The following is a 19,362-nucleotide window of genomic DNA, read 5'->3' as shown; positions in this document are numbered from 1 at the left end:
AGTGAATTGCTAAAAATGAACATCTCTTTATGCTCTACTATTTGGAGCAAAGAACCAGGAAAGAGGCAAAAAGCAGCACATCATTCATTTTGTTATCCTAGAATTCATGTTCATGCCTACTGAAACTCAATCCAAGTCAACAAATATTCATTCAGTGCCTACTATGTGTCAGGTACTGGGCAAGGTTTTAGTGTGACTGCTGATGCAGACAGAAACAACCCCTGCCTTACATATCTTAGAGTCTAATAATAATCAAGTAATTATGAGAGTAAGGAATGAGCATTTTGAAAGGGAAGTTATATACCCTTTTTTAAAAAAATAAATTTATTTATTTTCCTTATTTATTTTTGGCTGTGTTGGGTCTTCATTGCTGCGTGCGGGCTTTCTCTAGTTGCAGCGAGCAGGGGCTACTCTTCGTTGTGGTGCACGGGCTTCTCATTGCGGTGGCTTCTCTTGTTGCAGAGCACAGGCTCTAGGTGCATGGGCTTGAGTAGCTGTGGCACACAGGCTAAGTAGCTGTGGCTCAAGGGCTCTAGAGCGCAGGCTCAGTAGTTGTGGCGCATGGGCTCAGTTGCTCTGCGGCATGTGGGATCTTCCCGGATCAGGGCTTGAACCCATGTCGCCTGCACTGGCAGGCGGATTCTTAACCACTGTGCCACCAGGGAAGAAGATACCCTTTACTTCTCCTAAATATATAACATAAAGACCTAACTTAATGAGGTTCTCTGAAGAAGTGACATTTAAAATAAAGCCTAAGAAAAAAATAGGGACTGATTAGCTGAAGGGGAAAGAGTATTCTAGGCTTTAGAGAGCATATGCAAAGGTCCTGAGGTGGGAAAGGACAAAAAACAAAGTCAGTGTAACTGGAGATAGAAGGAGGGGGAGAGAGAAGTGTGAGTTTAGGTGAGAGAGGCAAGCCCAGGCCATGGAGCACCTAGCAAGGTATGTGAGAAACTTTTATTTTGATCCTAAAGGAATGGGAGGCCATGGAAGGAATTTAAGCATGAGAGTGACATGATCATATTTCCATTCTAGAAAGATTACACTAAAAGCAGTGTGGAGAACCAGTTAGAGGGAATTATGAATTTGGAGGAAGAGAAGTGGGTTCAAATCCAGACCTTGCCATTTACGACTATAGGCAAGCTTTTATTATATTATTAATAATAATAACAACAATAATAATAGCAGCCAAAGTTTCTGGACTTAGTTGTAAGCATTTTAAATATATTAACTCCCTTTATTTTCACAATAGCTTTATTAGATAGGTACTTTTATTAACCTCATTTTACAAATGAGGAAACCAAGACACAAAGAGGTTAAGGAAACTGCCCAATGTCACACAGTAAGAATGTAGCAGAACAAGAGTACAACCTAAGCAGTCTGGCTGCAGAATCAATGCTTTGATACACTATGGCAAGGTGCTTGTCTGAATTAAGTGAAGTAATATACAAAAAAAGTATTTAGCAGAGTGGCTGGCTGTTATGATAGTAGGTGCTCAACAAATGTTACTGCCTGCCTGCCTTTACTCAAATGCAGCCAGAGCTTTTCACAGTAGGGTATTAAAAACAAAATATTTTAAAAAGTCCTTCTGAAAATTTAAAACACTATTCCAAGGAGCTGATCCACTGTAGGTATGATAACTTTCTGTAAATGGCATTTAATGCCTCTTTGCCACCACCTAGTCTGAGATGCTGCCCCTAATCCCTGCCAGCTGAAAAACATCTCGTTAATTACTAATAACAATAATATTATTTAGAGTGTTTAAAACGTTCTGTTAAGTGCTATTATATATTTTCTTATTTAATTTTCAGAACTCAAAGAAATAGGAAAATTACCATCCCCATTATGAAGACAAAGAAACTGAGGTTCAGAATTTCTCAAGGTCATATTGCTAATAACTGGTAGAACTAGGATTTAAATGCAGACAGTTTGATTCCAGAGCTTTTACTCTTAACCACTTGTTACTCAAAGTGTGATCCAAAGACAAGCTGCTGGTAAGCAAACTGCTTGTTATCAGTTCAAGACAAGATAAGAAGCATGACACAGTCAGTAAACACACTTTAATTCAATCAACATTTTGTTTTCAATAGCAAGAGTTTCTTGATGAAGGAAGCAAAGCGTTAATGTACATTTTGGCATAAGCTCCTAATATCTTCGCAGAGTGGTACTTTGAGAAGCATTGCTCTAAATTATTATGCTACTCTGCCTTCTTGAACTGATATTAAACTTTATCTTTCACTTATCACTTCCACATTATGTTATAATTATTTTTTGAATAATTATAACTCTCCTTGAAATCGGGCATTTACCTTTGTATCCTCCAGTCAGAATGTCTAGTCCAATGCCTACCACAGAGCAAGAAGAGGCTCAACCAGCAGTTCTTTAATTAAGTACTTAAAAGCACTTTCATTAAACTTTAGGAAATGTATACTACACAACTGGATTGTGTAGTCATATTCAAGAACCTGTCATTCTTTCAAGAATGGCTTAATGTTCCCCATGTGGCAGGCTTTATGCTAGGTACTGAAGAAATGAAGAAGAACACAAGTCAGGGGGGAAGGGAGCTGGCAAATGAATAGATGATTACAGCCCAGAGCACTAAGTGACATGACAGAGGTATGTGTCAAGTGCTGAAAGAGCAACCAACTCTCTGGGGCATCAGAAAAAGATAAAGTACATCTTTAGGCCTAAAACAATTGAAGTACTATCAGCTGTGAGAGCTAAAGTCACAGCTGATTATCCAATCTTCTCAGAAGCACATTTAGCACAGTTATACTCTAAGTAATAAAGGTTTAAAAGTTCAAATTTGGCTTAAGGACTTAAAATACTATATAATTAAAAATACTGGAGTCAGGGAGAACTGGGTTAAATCCAGGCAACTTACTGGTTCTGTGAATTTTGGCCTTTCAGAGCCTTGGTTTACTCATCTATAAAATGGGAATATACTAATATCTAGTGAGTAAGAAAGTATAATTTTTGCCATATCCACATATGATGCCACGTATTACCTTGCTACAATGGCAAACCAACCACCCAAACTATTATTTATTAAATATTTTTCTTTAAATCAACTCACTTAAAAATTAATTTTAAAAAGAAACTTGAGATGTGGAGCAACTGGAACTCATGTTGCTGGTTAGAGTGAAAAGTGGTATGGCCACTGTGGAAAGCAGCTTGGCAGTTTCTTACAAATTTAAAAGTACAGGACTTCCCTGGTGGTGCAGTGGTTAAGAATCTGACTGTCAATGCAGGGGACACGGGTTCGAGCCCTGGTTCGGGAAGATCCCAAATGCTGCAGAGCAACTGAGCCTGCGCACCACAACTACTGAACCTGCACACCACAACTCCTGAAGCCCGCACACCTACAGCCCATGCTCCGCAGCAAGAGAAGCCACCACAAGGAGAAGCCCACTAACCACAACAAAGAGTAGTCCCCGCTCGCCGCAACTAGAGAAAGCCCGCATGCAGCGACAAAGACCCAACGTGGCCAATAAATAAATAAATATATATATATTTTAAAACTAAATAAAAATAAAAATACACCACTCTTACCATTTAACCCAGCAATCACACTCCTAGAGAAATGAAAACTTCTGTTCTCACAAACACCTGTACATGTTTATAGTAGCTCTATTTGTAACTGCCCGAAACTGGAAACAACACAAATGTCCTTCAAATGAATAAACAAACTGTGGTACATCCACTCAATGAAATGCTACTCAGCAACAAAAAGGAACAAACTACTTGACACAGGCAACAACATGGATGAATCTCAAATACATTATCCTAAGTGAAAGAAGCCAGACTCAAATGGAAAAATACTGTATGATTCCATTTATATGACATTTTGGAAAAGGCAAAACTACAAGGACATAAAATAAATCAATAGTTGCAGGGACTGGGGGTGGGACAAGGGATTGACTACAAAGGCAGGAGGGGACTTCTTGGGATGATGAAGATGTTCTATATCCTGATTATGATGGTATTTATTCTACTGCATGCATTTGTCAAAACTCACAGAAACTGTTCACTAAAAGGGTGAATTTTACTAACGTAAATTATACCTCAATAAGCCTGACTTTATATCACTATAGTAAATAGAAAAAAGAGTATCAGTTGACATATAAAGAAGTTAAGGGCTTCCCTGGTGGCACAGTGGTTGAGAGTCCGCCTGCCGATGCAGGGGACACGGGTTCGTGCCCCGGTCCGGGAAGATCCCACATGTCGTGGAGCAGCTGGGCCCGTGAGCCATGGCCGCTGAGCCTGCGCGTCCGGAGCCTGTGCTCCGCAACGGGAGAGGCCACAACAGTGAGAGGCCCGAATACCGCAAAAAAAAAAAAAAAAAAAAAAGAAGTTAAGCTAAAAATAAATACAGTGAAAACAAAACAATGTTATAAAATTCTAGCTAGATGGTGGTGTTTGCCAAAGACTCTGAGCCTGAGGTCCCCTCTTTCTTATAAAGATTAGGAAGTACCTCAGCGGTGTTAAGGACATACCAGCACAACACTAAGAATTTCTCCTTCACATAATTAGGTTTAAAAAGAATTAAAAAGGGAAGAAATTTCTCACCATGTGATTTAATGTTATTTAAGGCATCCCACACTTTCTCAAACATTGAGATAAGATATGTAAAGTGCCTGGCCTGGCATGGATAGTCAGTAAATGTTAGTTCTCCTCCCCTACAGTTTTCCAGCAAACCCAAAGAGTATGTAAAAAGCAGAGGAGGCGAAGAATATCTATATAAATGGGGAGATATACCATGTTAATGGATCAGAGGACTCAAAATAGATGTCAATTCTCCTCAAATTGATCCTCAGATTCAACACACCCCACCAAAATTCCATCAGGCTCTTTTCTGTAGAAATCAACAAGCTAATTCTAAAATTTTAATGAAAAACCCAGGGACCTAAAATAGCCAAAATAATTTTGAATAAAGAACAAAGTTGCTTTTTCAGTAATCAAGCTACTGTAATCAAGATAGTGTGGTATGGGGAATTCCCTGGCGGTCCAGTGGTTAGGACTCGGCGCTTTCACTGCCGTGGCAGTGGTTCGATCCCTGGTCAGGTAACTAAGATCCCACAATCCGCGCAGTGCAGCCAAAAAAAAAAAAAAAAGAAGAAGAAGAAAATAAAGCCACTATGAAATACCACCATATATCTCCTAGAATAACTTTAAAAAAATGTGACAAACCAAGTGTTGACCAGGGTAAGGAGTTATTGAAACTCTCATATACTGATGGTGGGAATACAAAATAGGACAGCCGCTCTGGAAAAAGTTTGACAGTTTCTTATAAGGTGAAACACACATTCACCATAAAACCCAACAATCCCAGGCTTAGGTAGTTGTTGAAGAGGAAGGCAGACACATGCCCCTACAAAACTGGTATGAGAAAGCTTATGGCAGCTTTATTCATAATTACCAATAAACTAGAAACAATCCAAATGTATATCAACTGGTGAATGCCTAAACCAACTAAGGTTCACCATTTAATGCAATACTATTCAGCAACAGAATACTTGCAAAACCCCAGATGAATCTTAAACCCATTATGCTAAGTGAAAGAGGCCAGAAACAAACAGCTACATACTGTATGATTCCATTTATATGATATTCTGGAGAACTTAAAACAATAGGGACAGAAAATCAATCAGTGGTTGCCAGGGACTTGAGAGGAAAGAGAGGAAATTGACTACACCTTGGGCACCCAGGAACTTTTTGTTTTAAGAACTTAATAGACTTGTTCTATATTTTGATGGTGGCAAACTATATACGTAAAAGGAGTGAATTTTACTACATGTAAGTTATATCTCAAAACTTCATTTAACAATAACAAAGCAGAGCATACTACCCACACCAAGAACATCCCATGCAAAGGCATCTTTCATACCTTTCCTCGACTTTAATGGAGAGATGGTTGCAGAGGTTGTGAACATACTGGGCATAACTCTCTGCCAGGGCCATATCATATGCAATCAGGTGAATGTTTAAAACCCCGTATTCATAATCTGTCCCCAAATTAATGGGTCTCACTTCCACTTTTCCCCTCTTCTTCTTGGGCTAAACAGGAAACAAAAGAGAAAGAAACTAAATCAAAGTATTGTACAAGAAATTCTAACCATACCATCTTGATATATATATATATATTAAAAAAATCAATCTTTCAGTTAAACTTGTTTACCATTTTTCTCTCAGGTTACCCTACCTATAAATTGAACTTTTCCTGGGAAGGAATGGGCAGCCTCCCTTGACACTGGGCTGTAGCATCAGTCAATGAAAGGAGAGGGAATATTGCTGGCATTATTTAACATAAATACATGTGACTGTCTTCTGCCATTAACTAGTTTTGAGATTCACCTTCCAAATCTGGCCCTCAGTTTCCCAATTTTTATATTAATGGGGTTATGCTAGATAACAGATTCTTGAGGATTTTTTTGGGGGGGGCCATGCCACGCAGCTTGTGGAATCTTTTCTTTTTTTTTTACAGGAAGTAAAGAATCCTTTTTTATTTTTTTTGTGTGTGTTAGTTTCTGCTTTATAACAAAGTGAATCAGTTATACATATACATATGTTCCCATATCTCTTCCCTCTTGCGTCTCTCTCCCACCCACCCTCCCTATCCCACCCCTCTAGGTGGTCATAAAGCACTGAGCTGATCTCCCTGTGCTATGCGGCTGCTTCAGCTTGTGGGATCTTAGTTCCCTGACCAGGGATTGAACCTGGGCCCTTGGCAGTGAGAGCACACAGTCCTAACCACTGGACCACCAGGGAATTCCCAACAGATTCTTTTTTTTTTAAATAAATTTATTTATTTACTCATTTATTTTTGGCTGCGTTGGGTCTTCGTTGCTGCGCACGGGCTTTCTCTAGCTCCGGTGAGCGTGGGCTACTCTTTGTTGCGGTGCCTGGGCTCCTTCTCATTGCGGTGGCTTCTCATGTTGCCGAGCACCGGCTCTATGCGCGCAAGCGGGCTCAGTAGTTGCCGCTCACGGGCTCTAGAGTGCAGGCTCAGTAGATATGGCGCTTGGGCTTAGTTGCTCCGTGGTATGTGGGATCTTCCCGGACCAGGGCTTGAACCCGTGTCCCCTGCATTAGCAGGCGGATTCTTAACCTCTGTGCCACTAGGGAAGCCCTCCCAACAGATTCTTAATCTAGAATCCATAAAGGAATTTCAAGGGGTGTGTCAACCCCAAAACTTATATGCAAAATTTTACATGTGTGCACATTTTTTCTAAGGAGAGAATCTTAACTTTCATCGGAATCTTAAAGAAATTAATCACAAGAAAGTGCAGAATTACTTCTCTTCCAGCCCTCCTAGCTTTGAAATTCTGCAGTCCAATTATTTAGACAGCCTTCCTTTTAAAAACTTAGAGTCAGACAAATTATTTTATTTCTACCCTTCTCTTTCATATAAAGTATTGCTTCACTACATAACAACCTGTGCAAACTGCTGTAAGAAGTATGAGCCCTGGGAAAACAGATATGTAACACGACATAGATCAGGATCAAGAAAGCTTCTCAACCAGAAATAATTTAACCTAAATGCCCATCAGGAGGGGAACTTGTTAAATAAAACATGGCACATCCATTCAATAGTACATTATGCAGCTGTAAGAAGACATAAGGAACTTCCTTATGTACTGATACAGAAAGGTTTTTAAGATAAATTAAATGCTAAAAGCAGACTGTAGGATAATGTTTTCAGAATATTGCCATACATATACAAAGGGTGGGTGGGGGAGAATAGATGTGTGTGTTTAATTACTTACATATTTATTTGTTTGCATATCAAAAACTAACTCTGGAAGGATACACAAAAATACTAATACCATTGGCTGCCTATGAGGGAGGGAACTGTATGGCTGGGGCACAGGGATGGGAAGGAGACTTTTTAACTACTTCCCTTCTATATTTTTTGAATTTTTAATAATATGAATCTTTTATCAATTCAAAGTTAGAATCTTAAAATCTACCTTGCTTTTTAAAATTTTTTAGTAAAAATGTTTTTACAGTGTTCATACTAAAAATGCATAAATAAGGACACAGCTTAATGAATTTTCAAAGTGAAAATACCTGTTTAAACAGTATCTTGAAAAAGAAACAGACCACTACCAGCACCCGCAAAAGTCTCCTGCCTCCCAAATTGGTGACCACTAGTCTGACTTCTAGAACCATATGCTCATTTTGCCTTTTTTCTAAATTCATGAAAATGGAATAATATACTATGTTCTCTTTTGTGTCCAGCTTCTTTAACTCATTATGTTTGTAAGATTCATCATGTTTTAGGTGAAACAGGAATTCTTTCCTTCTCATTGCCCTAGAAAGTCTATTATATGAATATGTTATAGTTTATTTATCCTTTTTACTGTAGGTGGAAATTAGAGTTGTTTCCGGTGTGGAGCCATTATGAATAGTATTGCTACCAATGTTTTTGCATGTATCTTTCAGTGAACATATGTATGTATTTCTGTTGGGGATATACCCAGAACTTGAACTACTGATTTACAGACAATGTAGAGTTTCATCTTTAATAAGTTCTCTGTTTTTCAAAGTGGTTTCTAATTTAGACTCCCACCAGCAGTACACGAACGTTCTAGTTGCTCTACATTCTTGCCAATACTTACAAAACTTAGTATAGTCAGGTTTTCTGGTTGGTTTCTTTTAGCCATTCTGGTTGGTATGAGGTGGTAATGCATTGAGACTTTAACTTGCATTTTCTTTAAGTTTACTGGACCTGAGCATGTTCCCATATGTCCACTGGCCATTTAGATATTCTCTTTTATAACCTGCCTATTCAAGTATTTTGCCCATTTTTTAGATTGGGTTGCCTTCCTTTCCCTTACTGATTTGCAGAGGTTCCTTCTATATTCTAGACATGATCCTTTGTTAAACGTACATGTTGCAAATATCTTCTTCCTCCCTGTGTCTTCCTTTTTCACTTTTTAATGGTGCATTTTGATGAGCAAAAATTCTTATTTTTAATGTAGTCCAATTTACTCATTTTTTTCTTTTATATTTATAGTGACTTTTGTGTCCTGTTTAAGAAATCTTTGCTTACCTTAAGATCATGAGGATATTCTTGTATGTTATCTTCTAAAGTTTGATTATTTTAATATTTACATTTAGATCTACAATCATTTTAAGTGCTTTTTGTGTACAGTGTGAAATATGAGTCAAGTCAGTTTTTTTCACATGACTATTCAATCCAATTGACCCAAGTACCCCAGCACCATTGCAATGCAGTGTCACTTATGTCATATAATAAATGTTCAGAGATACTTGGATCTGTTTCTATATTCTTTATCCTGCTCCATTGGGCTATTTGTCTATTCTTGAGCTAATACCACACTGTCCTAATTATTGGAGATTTAGAATAAATCTTGCTATTTGGTAGAAATTTTTTTTAAAGAAAAAAATGAGGTGGGGATCTATTTACATGTCTTAAGTCACCCCTATCTAACAGCCAACAGCCTAGTTACTGCCATAGCAGAGGTGTTCCTGGCAGAGCACCTAGAGTGGTTCTCTCACATCAATGCTCTCCAGGTCAGTCTAAGAGAGCAGGGGCCCAATCTGGGGAAACAGGGGGAGGACCAAGAAATGGTCCTTTCACAAGGCCGGTAAAACTGATACAAACCTGATCTCACAGGGATATTCTGAGAACTGAACAAAACACTGTATATAGTTAATTCAATCTGTGGCACATATTTAAACACTCAATAAACATTAACTTTTATTATTATTTTTTAATTTTCATATTCCTCACATCTAGCACAGGGCCCAGCAGAGAGACAACATGCAGTGGATCACTATTTTAGAATTTTAGAATAGGATGGCATTTAGAGATAACTTTTTCCCAGTTCTTCATCCTTGCAGGGGAAGAATATGAAGCCCAGAGAGATTAAATATGTCCCCCAGAGTCACACAGCCACACCGGACAGATCCTAGGAACTAACCCAGACCTCCTGACTCCCAATGCAGAAATTTTTTCACTGAACCCTCTGCATTATTAAAGTTCTTAACAGTGGTAGTCACCCCAGGGTCCTAGACTTTGCTATGAGTGAGAAGCCAACTTCTATAACCAACCATCAAGGTGCAGGGGTTTGGGTCTCCTGCAGAGCCCACCATACCCGAGGCCAAATGCAGCGATCCAGACTTCTCATCATGACAGCACTGCAGTCAGAGCTGTGAAGAATGCTAAAGTCAGAATGCAAAGGGGAGTGGTTGAAATTTTCCAGCAGGGAAGGGAGGAGCTTCTTTGAAGCCTGCAGGAGGCTTTTCTTAACCAGGGAAAATGCCAGGGCTCTTCAAAAGTGTCGCCTTAGGAGAACAAAAAGAAGAAAGCTGATTCTAGTATCCCTCTTGGCATCTCACTTGCTTTTCCATGTTGGCCTAGATCTGTCTAGACCAATCCACACCATCAGGAGTCCACTGTGATATTATATTTCAGTTCTGAGCCAGGGCACAGCATAGCTAGCAAGAGCTTGAGTGCATGAGATTTCAGACACCAGTTCCTATAATTTTACCTGCTCAGTCTTTCTCATCCCCTCCTTTTTATTCCTACTGCCTAAGTTTAGACCTTCATGACTGCCATGGGGAGCTACTAAAGATATCTGTGCAAGAGATGTACATGTCTAGGGCTGTGTTTCGGGAAGGCCACCCTGACTGCCCATGAAGGAGAGCTAGGCAGGAAAGGAATGGAGGCTACGAGAAAGATGGCAGGGAAGATGGACTGCTGTCCACCATCAAACTTTGGTACTCCTGTGACTGACCTGGATTCACTGTGAGTTGGCCCAGGGCGGCCATCCTTGGATCCCCGTAGAAGTACAATATAATGCCCAAAATGGGCCATGGGATAAATCACTAAACCATTTTTGTACAGAAATATCCATATTACTCCTATTTTACAGACAGAAAACTGAGGTACTCTGAAGGATGTTATTTGGCCAAGGCTACTGGGGAACTTCGCTGGCAAAGAACAGATAGAGAAAGGACTCAGATCAGAATCACAGACTGTTATAGCTGCAAGGTAACTTAGAGATAACTTAGTTTCTCCTTCCTTCCTCCCCTAATTTTATATAAGGGGGAAGTCGAGGTCCAGAAAGGTTAAAATAAAGGTTATAATAGTAAGGAAATGGAAAAGGCAACCACTTTGGGTCTAGCCATGGCTAGAAGCTGAGTCTGTGGCCCCAAACCCAGGCTCTCTCCTCTAGATTCTGCAAAAGTAATGATAGTAGCTGCCTATCACTATAGGTGGCATTCTCTAGTGTGGGAAAGTTGGGAAGAAATTGTATCATCTGAATCCTCAAATGAAAAGCTGACAGGCCTGCAGCATATACAGCTTCCAGAAATTCTGCTGATGGAAATTTTAAAAGCTACACCTGGGGACTTAAATGATTTGGTGATGGTACTCTGAACAGTCCATAATGAGCCGTAGGGTACACAGAAATCAAGTGGTTATGTTTATAACTCAGTGTAGCACACTCAAGAAATGTACACCAGACAGAAGGCCTGACCCTGACTGGGATGGCAGAGAGGCTCAGCCTGGTGCTGCATAAAGAGCCCTAGACTAAGATGGAAGCCAAAGAATATCTGGGGGACTTCCCTGGCAGTCCAGTGGTTAAGACTCCACGGTTCCACTGCAGGGAGCTCGGGTTTGATCCCTGGTTGGGGAACTAAGATCCTGCATGCTGTACAGCATGGCTGAAAAAAAAAGAAAATCTGGGCTCAAGTACTGTCTTAGTCACTACATGACATTGAGTGACCTCTCTAGGTGTCAGTGTCTTCATCTGTAATACCTAAGGTTCTTGTGAAGCTCAAAATAGTGAATTTCTGTGAAATGGAAATAGTATGGACATTAGATTGATTCTGACCACTGTCAGTTCAAATAATGGCTCTGGAAATTACTAGCCACTTGGGAAAGTCATTTAATGAGTCTTAGATTCCTTAAACAGCGTCCTTAATAACCACAGCATATCTGAGGATTAAATAAAATATACCATTTATAATACTGTAAAATGAAATAATGCTTTTAAAGCCTGGCACACAGTGGTTACACGTCTGGTATATAGTAGTTGCTCAATAAGTGGTATCTTTAAAGAAAGACTGAGTAATGTGCACAGATAGGACATTATTTTTACTACAAATTGGAGGTAAGCATGCTCCTAGTATCCTATTGGTGTGCTTTACAGAATGAGACATTTATTAAGCACCTGCTGTGTGCAAAGTGCTGATTCAACCACTCTAAAGAAAGAGTCCAAAGAAAGAGAAAACACAGTCCCAGTTCTAAAGAGGCTTATAGTTCAGAGAAAGAGAGAGAGAGAAGACACACATGAAAGAACCAGTCCTCTCAGGACTTCCCTGGTGGCACAGTGGTGAAGAATCCACCTGCCCATGCCGGGGACACGGGTTCGAGCCCTGGTCCGGGAAGATCCCACATACCGCGGAACAACTAAGCCTGTGCGCCACAACTACTGAGCCCACGCTCCACAACTACTGAAGACCGCCTGCCTAGAGCCTGTGCTCCGCAACAAGAGAAGCCACTGCAATGAGAAGCCCACGCACCACAACGAATAGTAGACCCCGCTCGCCACAACCAGAGAAAGCCCATGCACAGTAACAAAGACCCAATGCAGCCAAAAATAAATAAATTAATTAATTTAAAAAAAAAAGAAGAAAAAGAACCAATCCTCTCAATTTAATTGTAACAAGCAGCCCACCTCCCATGGCAAGTTCAACACAAGCTACCTTGCTGCACCATGTCAATTAAAACCCAAGAGCAATGACCTCAGGTGGTCACAGCTGAAAGTGCAACGAGCAGGTCAGTACTCCTAGGTTTTTTGCATGACATATAAGGGTATATAGTAGTTCCTCAATAAATGGCAACTTTAAAAAAAGTTAATCTAGACCTGTCTACTTCTCAAGTCTCATGTACCATCATCCTCTAGTGCCCACTTGAGATTCCAGGATTAACAAACTGCTAAAAGTTTCCCAACTGCATCTCCAGGATCAATGACTTTCCACCTTTGCCCAGAATGTTTCCCCTCCCTGCAAAGTCTGACTCTTCACCCAACATCCTCAATGTAACTCCTAGTAATTTTTTGTTGCTGTTGTTGTTGCTTTTTGCGGCACCCACGCGGCGTGCGGGATCTTAGTTCCCCGATCAGGGGTGGAACCCGTGCCCCCTGCAGTGGAAGCGCGGCATCTTACCACTGGACCGCAAGGGAAGTCCCTCCTAGTCATTTTTTTTTTTTTTTGCGTACACGGGCCTCTCACTGCTGCGGCCTCTCCCGTTGCAGAGCACAGGCTCCGGACGCGCAGGTTCAGCGGCCACGGCTCACGGGCCCAGCCGCTCCGCGGCATGTGGGATCTTCCCGGACCGGGGCACGAACCCGCGTCCCCCGCATCGGCAGGCGGACCCCCAACCACTGCACCACCAGGGAAGCTCCCCTCCTAGTCATTTTTTAAGGCTCTGTTCATGCTCTTCCAGGAAGACTTCCTTCATTCCTCATGCTGAGTTAGGTACTACGCCTATGTGTTCCCATAGCAACCCCCTCCCCATTATACACCACTATCACTTATCACATGTATCCATTTATTCAACAAATATTTTCTGACCAATAGTGATAAGCCAGACCAGGGTTAGCAATGGGGATATGATAGTAAATAAGACAGCCATAGTCTCTGCTTGCTGAAACTTGCAATCTATTGGGAAAGGCATACAGAGAACGATTATAAGAAGATGCATGTTTTGAGGGAGGGAAATAGAGTGCTATGGGATTGTAAAAAAGAGGGACTAATGCCATCATCAGCATCATCATTATCACCACCAGTAACTACTTATGGGCTCCATGCTTCAGACATTGTGCTAAGTACTTAAAACTTTCTTTTTTAACTTACTTCTCACAAACCATTTAAATAACATGGTTATTTAAAGGCAAGAAAATTGTGGCTTGTAAAAGTTAAGTAACTTACCCAAGGACATACACTAGTAAGCATAAGAACTGAATCTTTAACTTGGGTCTGCCTAATTCTAAAACATTTCTCTTAATCTCCATCTTTCTCTTTAAGGAAGGTATGCAGAGCCTGTCAGTTTCCTCAATATCTATTCTCTCTTTTCTCTTTAATCACGGACCTGCTGAATTTTACCTGGGCACATGACCATTTATAATAAAAATTACATTTCCCAACCAATCTTGCAGCTGGGTATGGTTATGTGACCAAGTTCTGGCCAGTGGGATACAAGCTCACACATACTGCTTTCCCTTTCCCCTTCCTGCTGGTTGGAATGTGGACATGAAGGCTTAAGGGAGGCAGCCATCTCAGACTATGAGATAGAAGCTGTATGATAAGTGTTGCAAAACAAAAGGCGGGACTATCTACCTATACTTTATATGACAGAAAAATAAACGCTATCTTGTTTAAGCCCCTTGACTGAGTGGATCTCCCTCTTGTGGCAGCCAAACCACTACCTCAATAAGAAAGTATTATGTCTCATTCATTTCTCTATTCCTAGAGCCCAGCAATATTAAATGTTGAGTTGAGCTGAATTAAATTCTGGTTCTAATTCTGTTATTTACTAGCCATATGGTCATAGAGAAATCACTTATGCTCCTCAGTTTCCTTTTCTGCCCAGTCTACCTCACAGGATAGTTGGTGAAGCAAAAAGCATGGTTTTCAAATCTGTTGGTTACAAAGGGCCTAAGAAAAAATCACGTTTCCCTTTGTGAAGCACATGAAATACTCATCAATGTGCTTTCACTGTATAAAACAAGAATGACTTAACTAGCAGAACATATGGTTAGATTATATAAATGGAGTTCTCTGCATTTCAAAAAATATGAAAACATATGAGTTTCTCTGTTAACATTTATTTTCATCAAGTAAAACTGATGGGAGAAAAACTTGTAATTTAGAAAGTTCTATCCATTAACTTAATTGTCTTTCTAAAATGTGGAAGATTGCCATTATTAAACCTGAGGAGAGGTTCCATTCTAGGATCACCAGTGTTCCAAAGGCCTATGGTTTGAGAGGCACTGAGATAATGGATGGAAAAACACTTTGAAAATGGAAAGAGATCATTACTTTTACTCATATCAAAAATGAATCTCTCTAAAACTCTGACACTGTTGTAATTTAGCAGAACAGGCAAGGCAGGATGAGAGCCCAGTGGGTTGGAGACCAGGGTGCTCTAATGGCACAGGCTAAAAGTCAGGTCTTCACAGGAATTGTTCTGTGCCTGGAAAAGCTCTGGGAAACCCTTTTATAGTTTTTACAGCCCCAGTGTTTCCAGCTACGCTAAGCAACTGCATACTCCTAGATGAGTGTCAGTTCACTTTACATACTCAGTGTAAGAACACAGGTAGCATTTAATAAATGTTTGTTGAGCTGAACTCTGTAACACCTCCACTGACACTTTCAGGGAGAACTGCATCTTTAACTTTGCTCTCTTGATATTTAGTTCATTTCCCAAGCAAAGCACTTCCCACGTGTACCTTAGTTACATTTTTGAGCACTGTCCTTCCCAGGCCACTTCATACTTTTTGTAGTTAAGAGACTGTGTCCCACTCACCACAGCGTCATCTGTGCAAAGCACAGTGCCTGGCACATAGCAAACACTCAATAACGGTTGTTCTTTTCAATGAGTTACAAGAGGCAGACTTGAGGGAAAACATGGATGCTAGTTTAAAACAACTCTCTGTAAGCCAGTCCTATAATCCATGTCTAGCCCTACAGTCACCAGGCCAGCAAAACCAATCTTTCTGTTTCCAGGAAGCTAGGACTATCACCACAAAGTGATTCTGATCTGCTGATTTTTCTGGGAATGATGTCACAGTCTCCTCACAGACTTGTGGCTGTTAGAGCTGATCAACAAAATAAGTAGGTGTCAGAAATGACAAACACCTCCTCTATGTCAACAGTCAGAACAGCATGAAGTTTCCAAGAGAAAAGGTATCTTGACTCCTAGTTGCCCTTCTACAAAGAGGAAATAAACTGTCTGAGTTCAAAAACCTTACTCTCTTGCCCCAGAGCCTGAAAAATAGAACATATAACAGCTAAAACTGACAGCAATTTATGTTGTCTCCATTTCATCCTCCCACATCTTCCTCTTGGCAATGCTTTTATTCTTGGGCTGCTATTACCCTAAAATTGGAGGCTGAACAACAGCTGAGGGCAAGTAAGTAAGTGGTCTTGGGAGATATGACCTAGCACTATACAAATGTGAAGGACTATATTCTTTTTATTTTTATCAAATAAAAATCACTCCAAACAATCTGAAGCCTTTTAAATTTAACAGAATGATGCAGGGCCCTTGAAGGAATAATGAGATTACACACTGAGACACAGTGCTATGGCTGCAGATATGCTCTGAAGTGTGAGCCCCCACTGCCATGAGTCAAGGTGGGTCTTACATGATGAGAGAAGAAAAAGGAAGATATCATGTCTTAAAGAAGAAAGAGCATGTACAAAGAACAGAAGCATGAGACAGAATGGGTGTGTGAGAAAATGTGCCTGAAGTATAGTGTGCAAAATGGGAAATCACTGAGAAGGAGATTGGGTCTGTGCTGAGAGACCCGAAATCCCACTGAGGATACAGAAAAAATGGTTTGCTATCATCCCCCATGCTGCCACCCAAGAGGAAGCTTTGTTTTCACCTCTCTTCTCACTAACTCCTCAGAGAAGCATCAAGGACAAGGGCACAGGATGGAGGGATGGAAACCAACCTAGAGTTATAAACCAGGCCATGCAAGATAGAGATAAAACCAGTATTGACAAGGAAAGCTGAGGTGAGGTAGATGTGCCTTTTCCTTCCCAAGGTTCAGGAGTCATAAGGCTGAGTGTGGAACCTTTGGAAGGAGGAGTGAAGAGATTATACCAGCAGAAAAGGGACAAGGGTTGGCCACTTTGTGCATGAGAATTAACTCTTGTCTCAGGGATGTAGGGCTCAAGAGAGTAGAGGAGCTAGCCTGAGAGTCAGAGAAGAAAAAATGGGAAAATGGCTGTTTATTGTTTTTTCTAGGTTCTAAGTTCAGGGAAGAAAGGAAGCCAAAAGATGACTTCTAGCTTTTCCAGTCCAGTTCCCCAGGGGTGCAAAAGAGACAGGGACTTGGGACAGAGCCTCTGTAAGCTGGCGGATGAAAGTTTTCATTGTGCTGTTCCGTGCGGAAAGTGAGGAGCCTCTAGCAGCTTCCATCACCATCCAGCCCTATAGTGCTAGCCACCCTGGAACAATGAATGACATCAGAGAAAAGCCTACAGCCCTAACAAAAGGGAGCATCACTCCCTTCAAGCAACCAAGGTCATCTGGAGGCAGCTGTTTGCAGAGAATGGGTTGTTTGCCAGCTCTGATTTACAAAACCTCGGGGCAGCTCCAATAACCACATTTAGGTTCAGCTCAGTCAATATTTATTGTCCTCTACTTGATGCCAGGCTTTGTGCTGGACACTGGGGATACAGAAAAAATATGAGACATGGCCTCTACCCTGAGTATGCTCATCATCTAGGAGGAGAAACAGTCATCAAAACAGGTGGTTAAAACAGAGCAGCAAGTCCTAGGATAGAGGAAGCACAAGGAACTCCAGCAGCTCATGGTAGGACAAGTAACCCAGTGCAGGGAATCAGAGGTTTCTCAGAAGGAGAGATTTGTTCTTCCCCTCCTCATCCTGCTTCCTCAATGGGATTTAGATGCTCAGAATGTATTGGCCAAGTGAAGAAGGAGAGCAGGTCTTCCAAGTAGACAGAAGAGCAGGTGAGAGGTCTCAAAACAGTAGGATGGGGCTTCCCTGGTGGCGTAGTGGTTGGGAGTCCGCCTGCCGATGCAGGGGATCCAGGTTCGTGCCCCGGTCCGGGAAGATCCCACATGCCGCGGAGCGGCTGTGCCCGTGAGCCATGGCCGCTGAGCCTGCGCGTCCGGAGCCTGTGCTCCGCAACGGGAAGAGGCCACAGCAGTGAGAGGCCCACGTACTGCAAAAAAAAACACCCCAGTATGATGATTTGAGTATGGTATCCATGAGATGGGAGAGGAGGCTGGAGAGAAAGATGGGACAGATGGCATTAGACATGCCATTAAGCTTCCTTTTATAACAAGCCAAGGAGTGGGCCAGAGCATGGTATATACAGAAAATTATCTATGAGGGAGGATCCCAAGAAATTAAAAAAAACAAAAAACTCACACCCAAACAAAACTAATTTTATTTTCTGCTAATTTATGTGAGACTTTTAGAAGGGGGATATCGCAAAATAAAACAACTCCAAGAACTTACTCTGAGGTGTCACAACTCAGAAAGCGTGTAAATCACTCCTTCTTCTGAATTTTAAATAGCACTTTGTATCTTCCTTTCAGCACTTGTCACTTTCTGCTTGGGAGCATAATTATTTGTGTCTTATCTCTAGTGGTTTATCAGCTCCCTGTGAGCATGAACCAGGTCTTGTTCATTCATACTATAAAATTTTATTGCAACTCAGTCTGAATAGGCAAGGCACCCCCAACAGTACCTAGCACATAATAGATGTTTGAAAAATGTATCATAGCATTATGGAGTTACATGATATCAGAGCTGAAAGACTCTTGAAGATATTCTAATCCAGAGTTTCTCAAACTTTGTGAAGAGTCTGACAAGAGCTATGGACTCTCTTCCCAGAAAAAGTCACACATAGAAAACATTTTACATATAATTTCAGGACCTGCCATGCCCAAAGAGGTTAGGTTAACTTACCCCAAATCACGAAGCTAATAACTGGCAGAACCAAGCCTAGAACACAAGTTTCCTGGTTCCCAATTCAGTACTCTTCTCATCACAAAGGAACAATTTTAGTAGGGCTGTTTCCTGCTGGGAAGGTGCCTGATACAAGCCTCAGGTGTGGCAACATTCCTGTCATGAAATTCCTTGATATAAGGATGTTGCTCAGGAGAACGTGGCAAGTTTAGTGGCTTCTGAGGCCCAAATGCAGTGGTACTGGACTTCTGCCAAGGTGAGAGAGGCAATGGGAGATGTGCGGGGTTGCATGGGAGCATCGAACTAAGCCAAAGAACCAAAAGCGATGTTGAAATCTGCCCAAGTAGAACAGCAAAATCTTCCTAACTATACTGTTTTCAGGAAGTGATAGAATCGTGACTCAAAGCTAGACTGTCTGACTTTCAAGCCAGTTTTGTGTCCATCCCACTACAAAATCCTCTGCAAATGCACAAAAAATCCAACCACCACAGAAGCAATCCTTCAGCTGGAGCCAAAGAAATAGGCTAAATAATCTTACAATGCTTAGAAACAACTCCCAGTTATCTGTGATAATGGATTAAAGAAACACATACATATTTTAAATCTGTAAATACTGTAAAAATCAGCTATTTGGCTGAAAATGTGAATCCAC

General features: G+C 41.0%; 1 protein-coding gene across 1 annotated transcript in view; it reads right to left on the bottom strand.

Moving 5' to 3' along the window:
* MRPL48 (mitochondrial ribosomal protein L48) overlaps positions 1-19,362 on the bottom strand; it is a 62,583-nt gene that overhangs the window by 6,011 nt on the left and 37,210 nt on the right. Inside the window, exon 6 of the mRNA XM_030836124.2 lies at positions 5,888-6,057. Coding sequence (XP_030691984.2) covers positions 5,888-6,057 — 170 coding nt within the window. The remainder of the gene's footprint in view (positions 1-5,887; positions 6,058-19,362) is intronic.

The sequence above is a fragment of the Globicephala melas genome, chromosome 8, assembly GCF_963455315.2.
Source record: "Globicephala melas chromosome 8, mGloMel1.2, whole genome shotgun sequence".
Classification (NCBI taxonomy): Eukaryota; Metazoa; Chordata; class Mammalia; order Artiodactyla; family Delphinidae; genus Globicephala; species Globicephala melas.
This window is presented reverse-complemented; position numbering and strand designations above follow the sequence as displayed.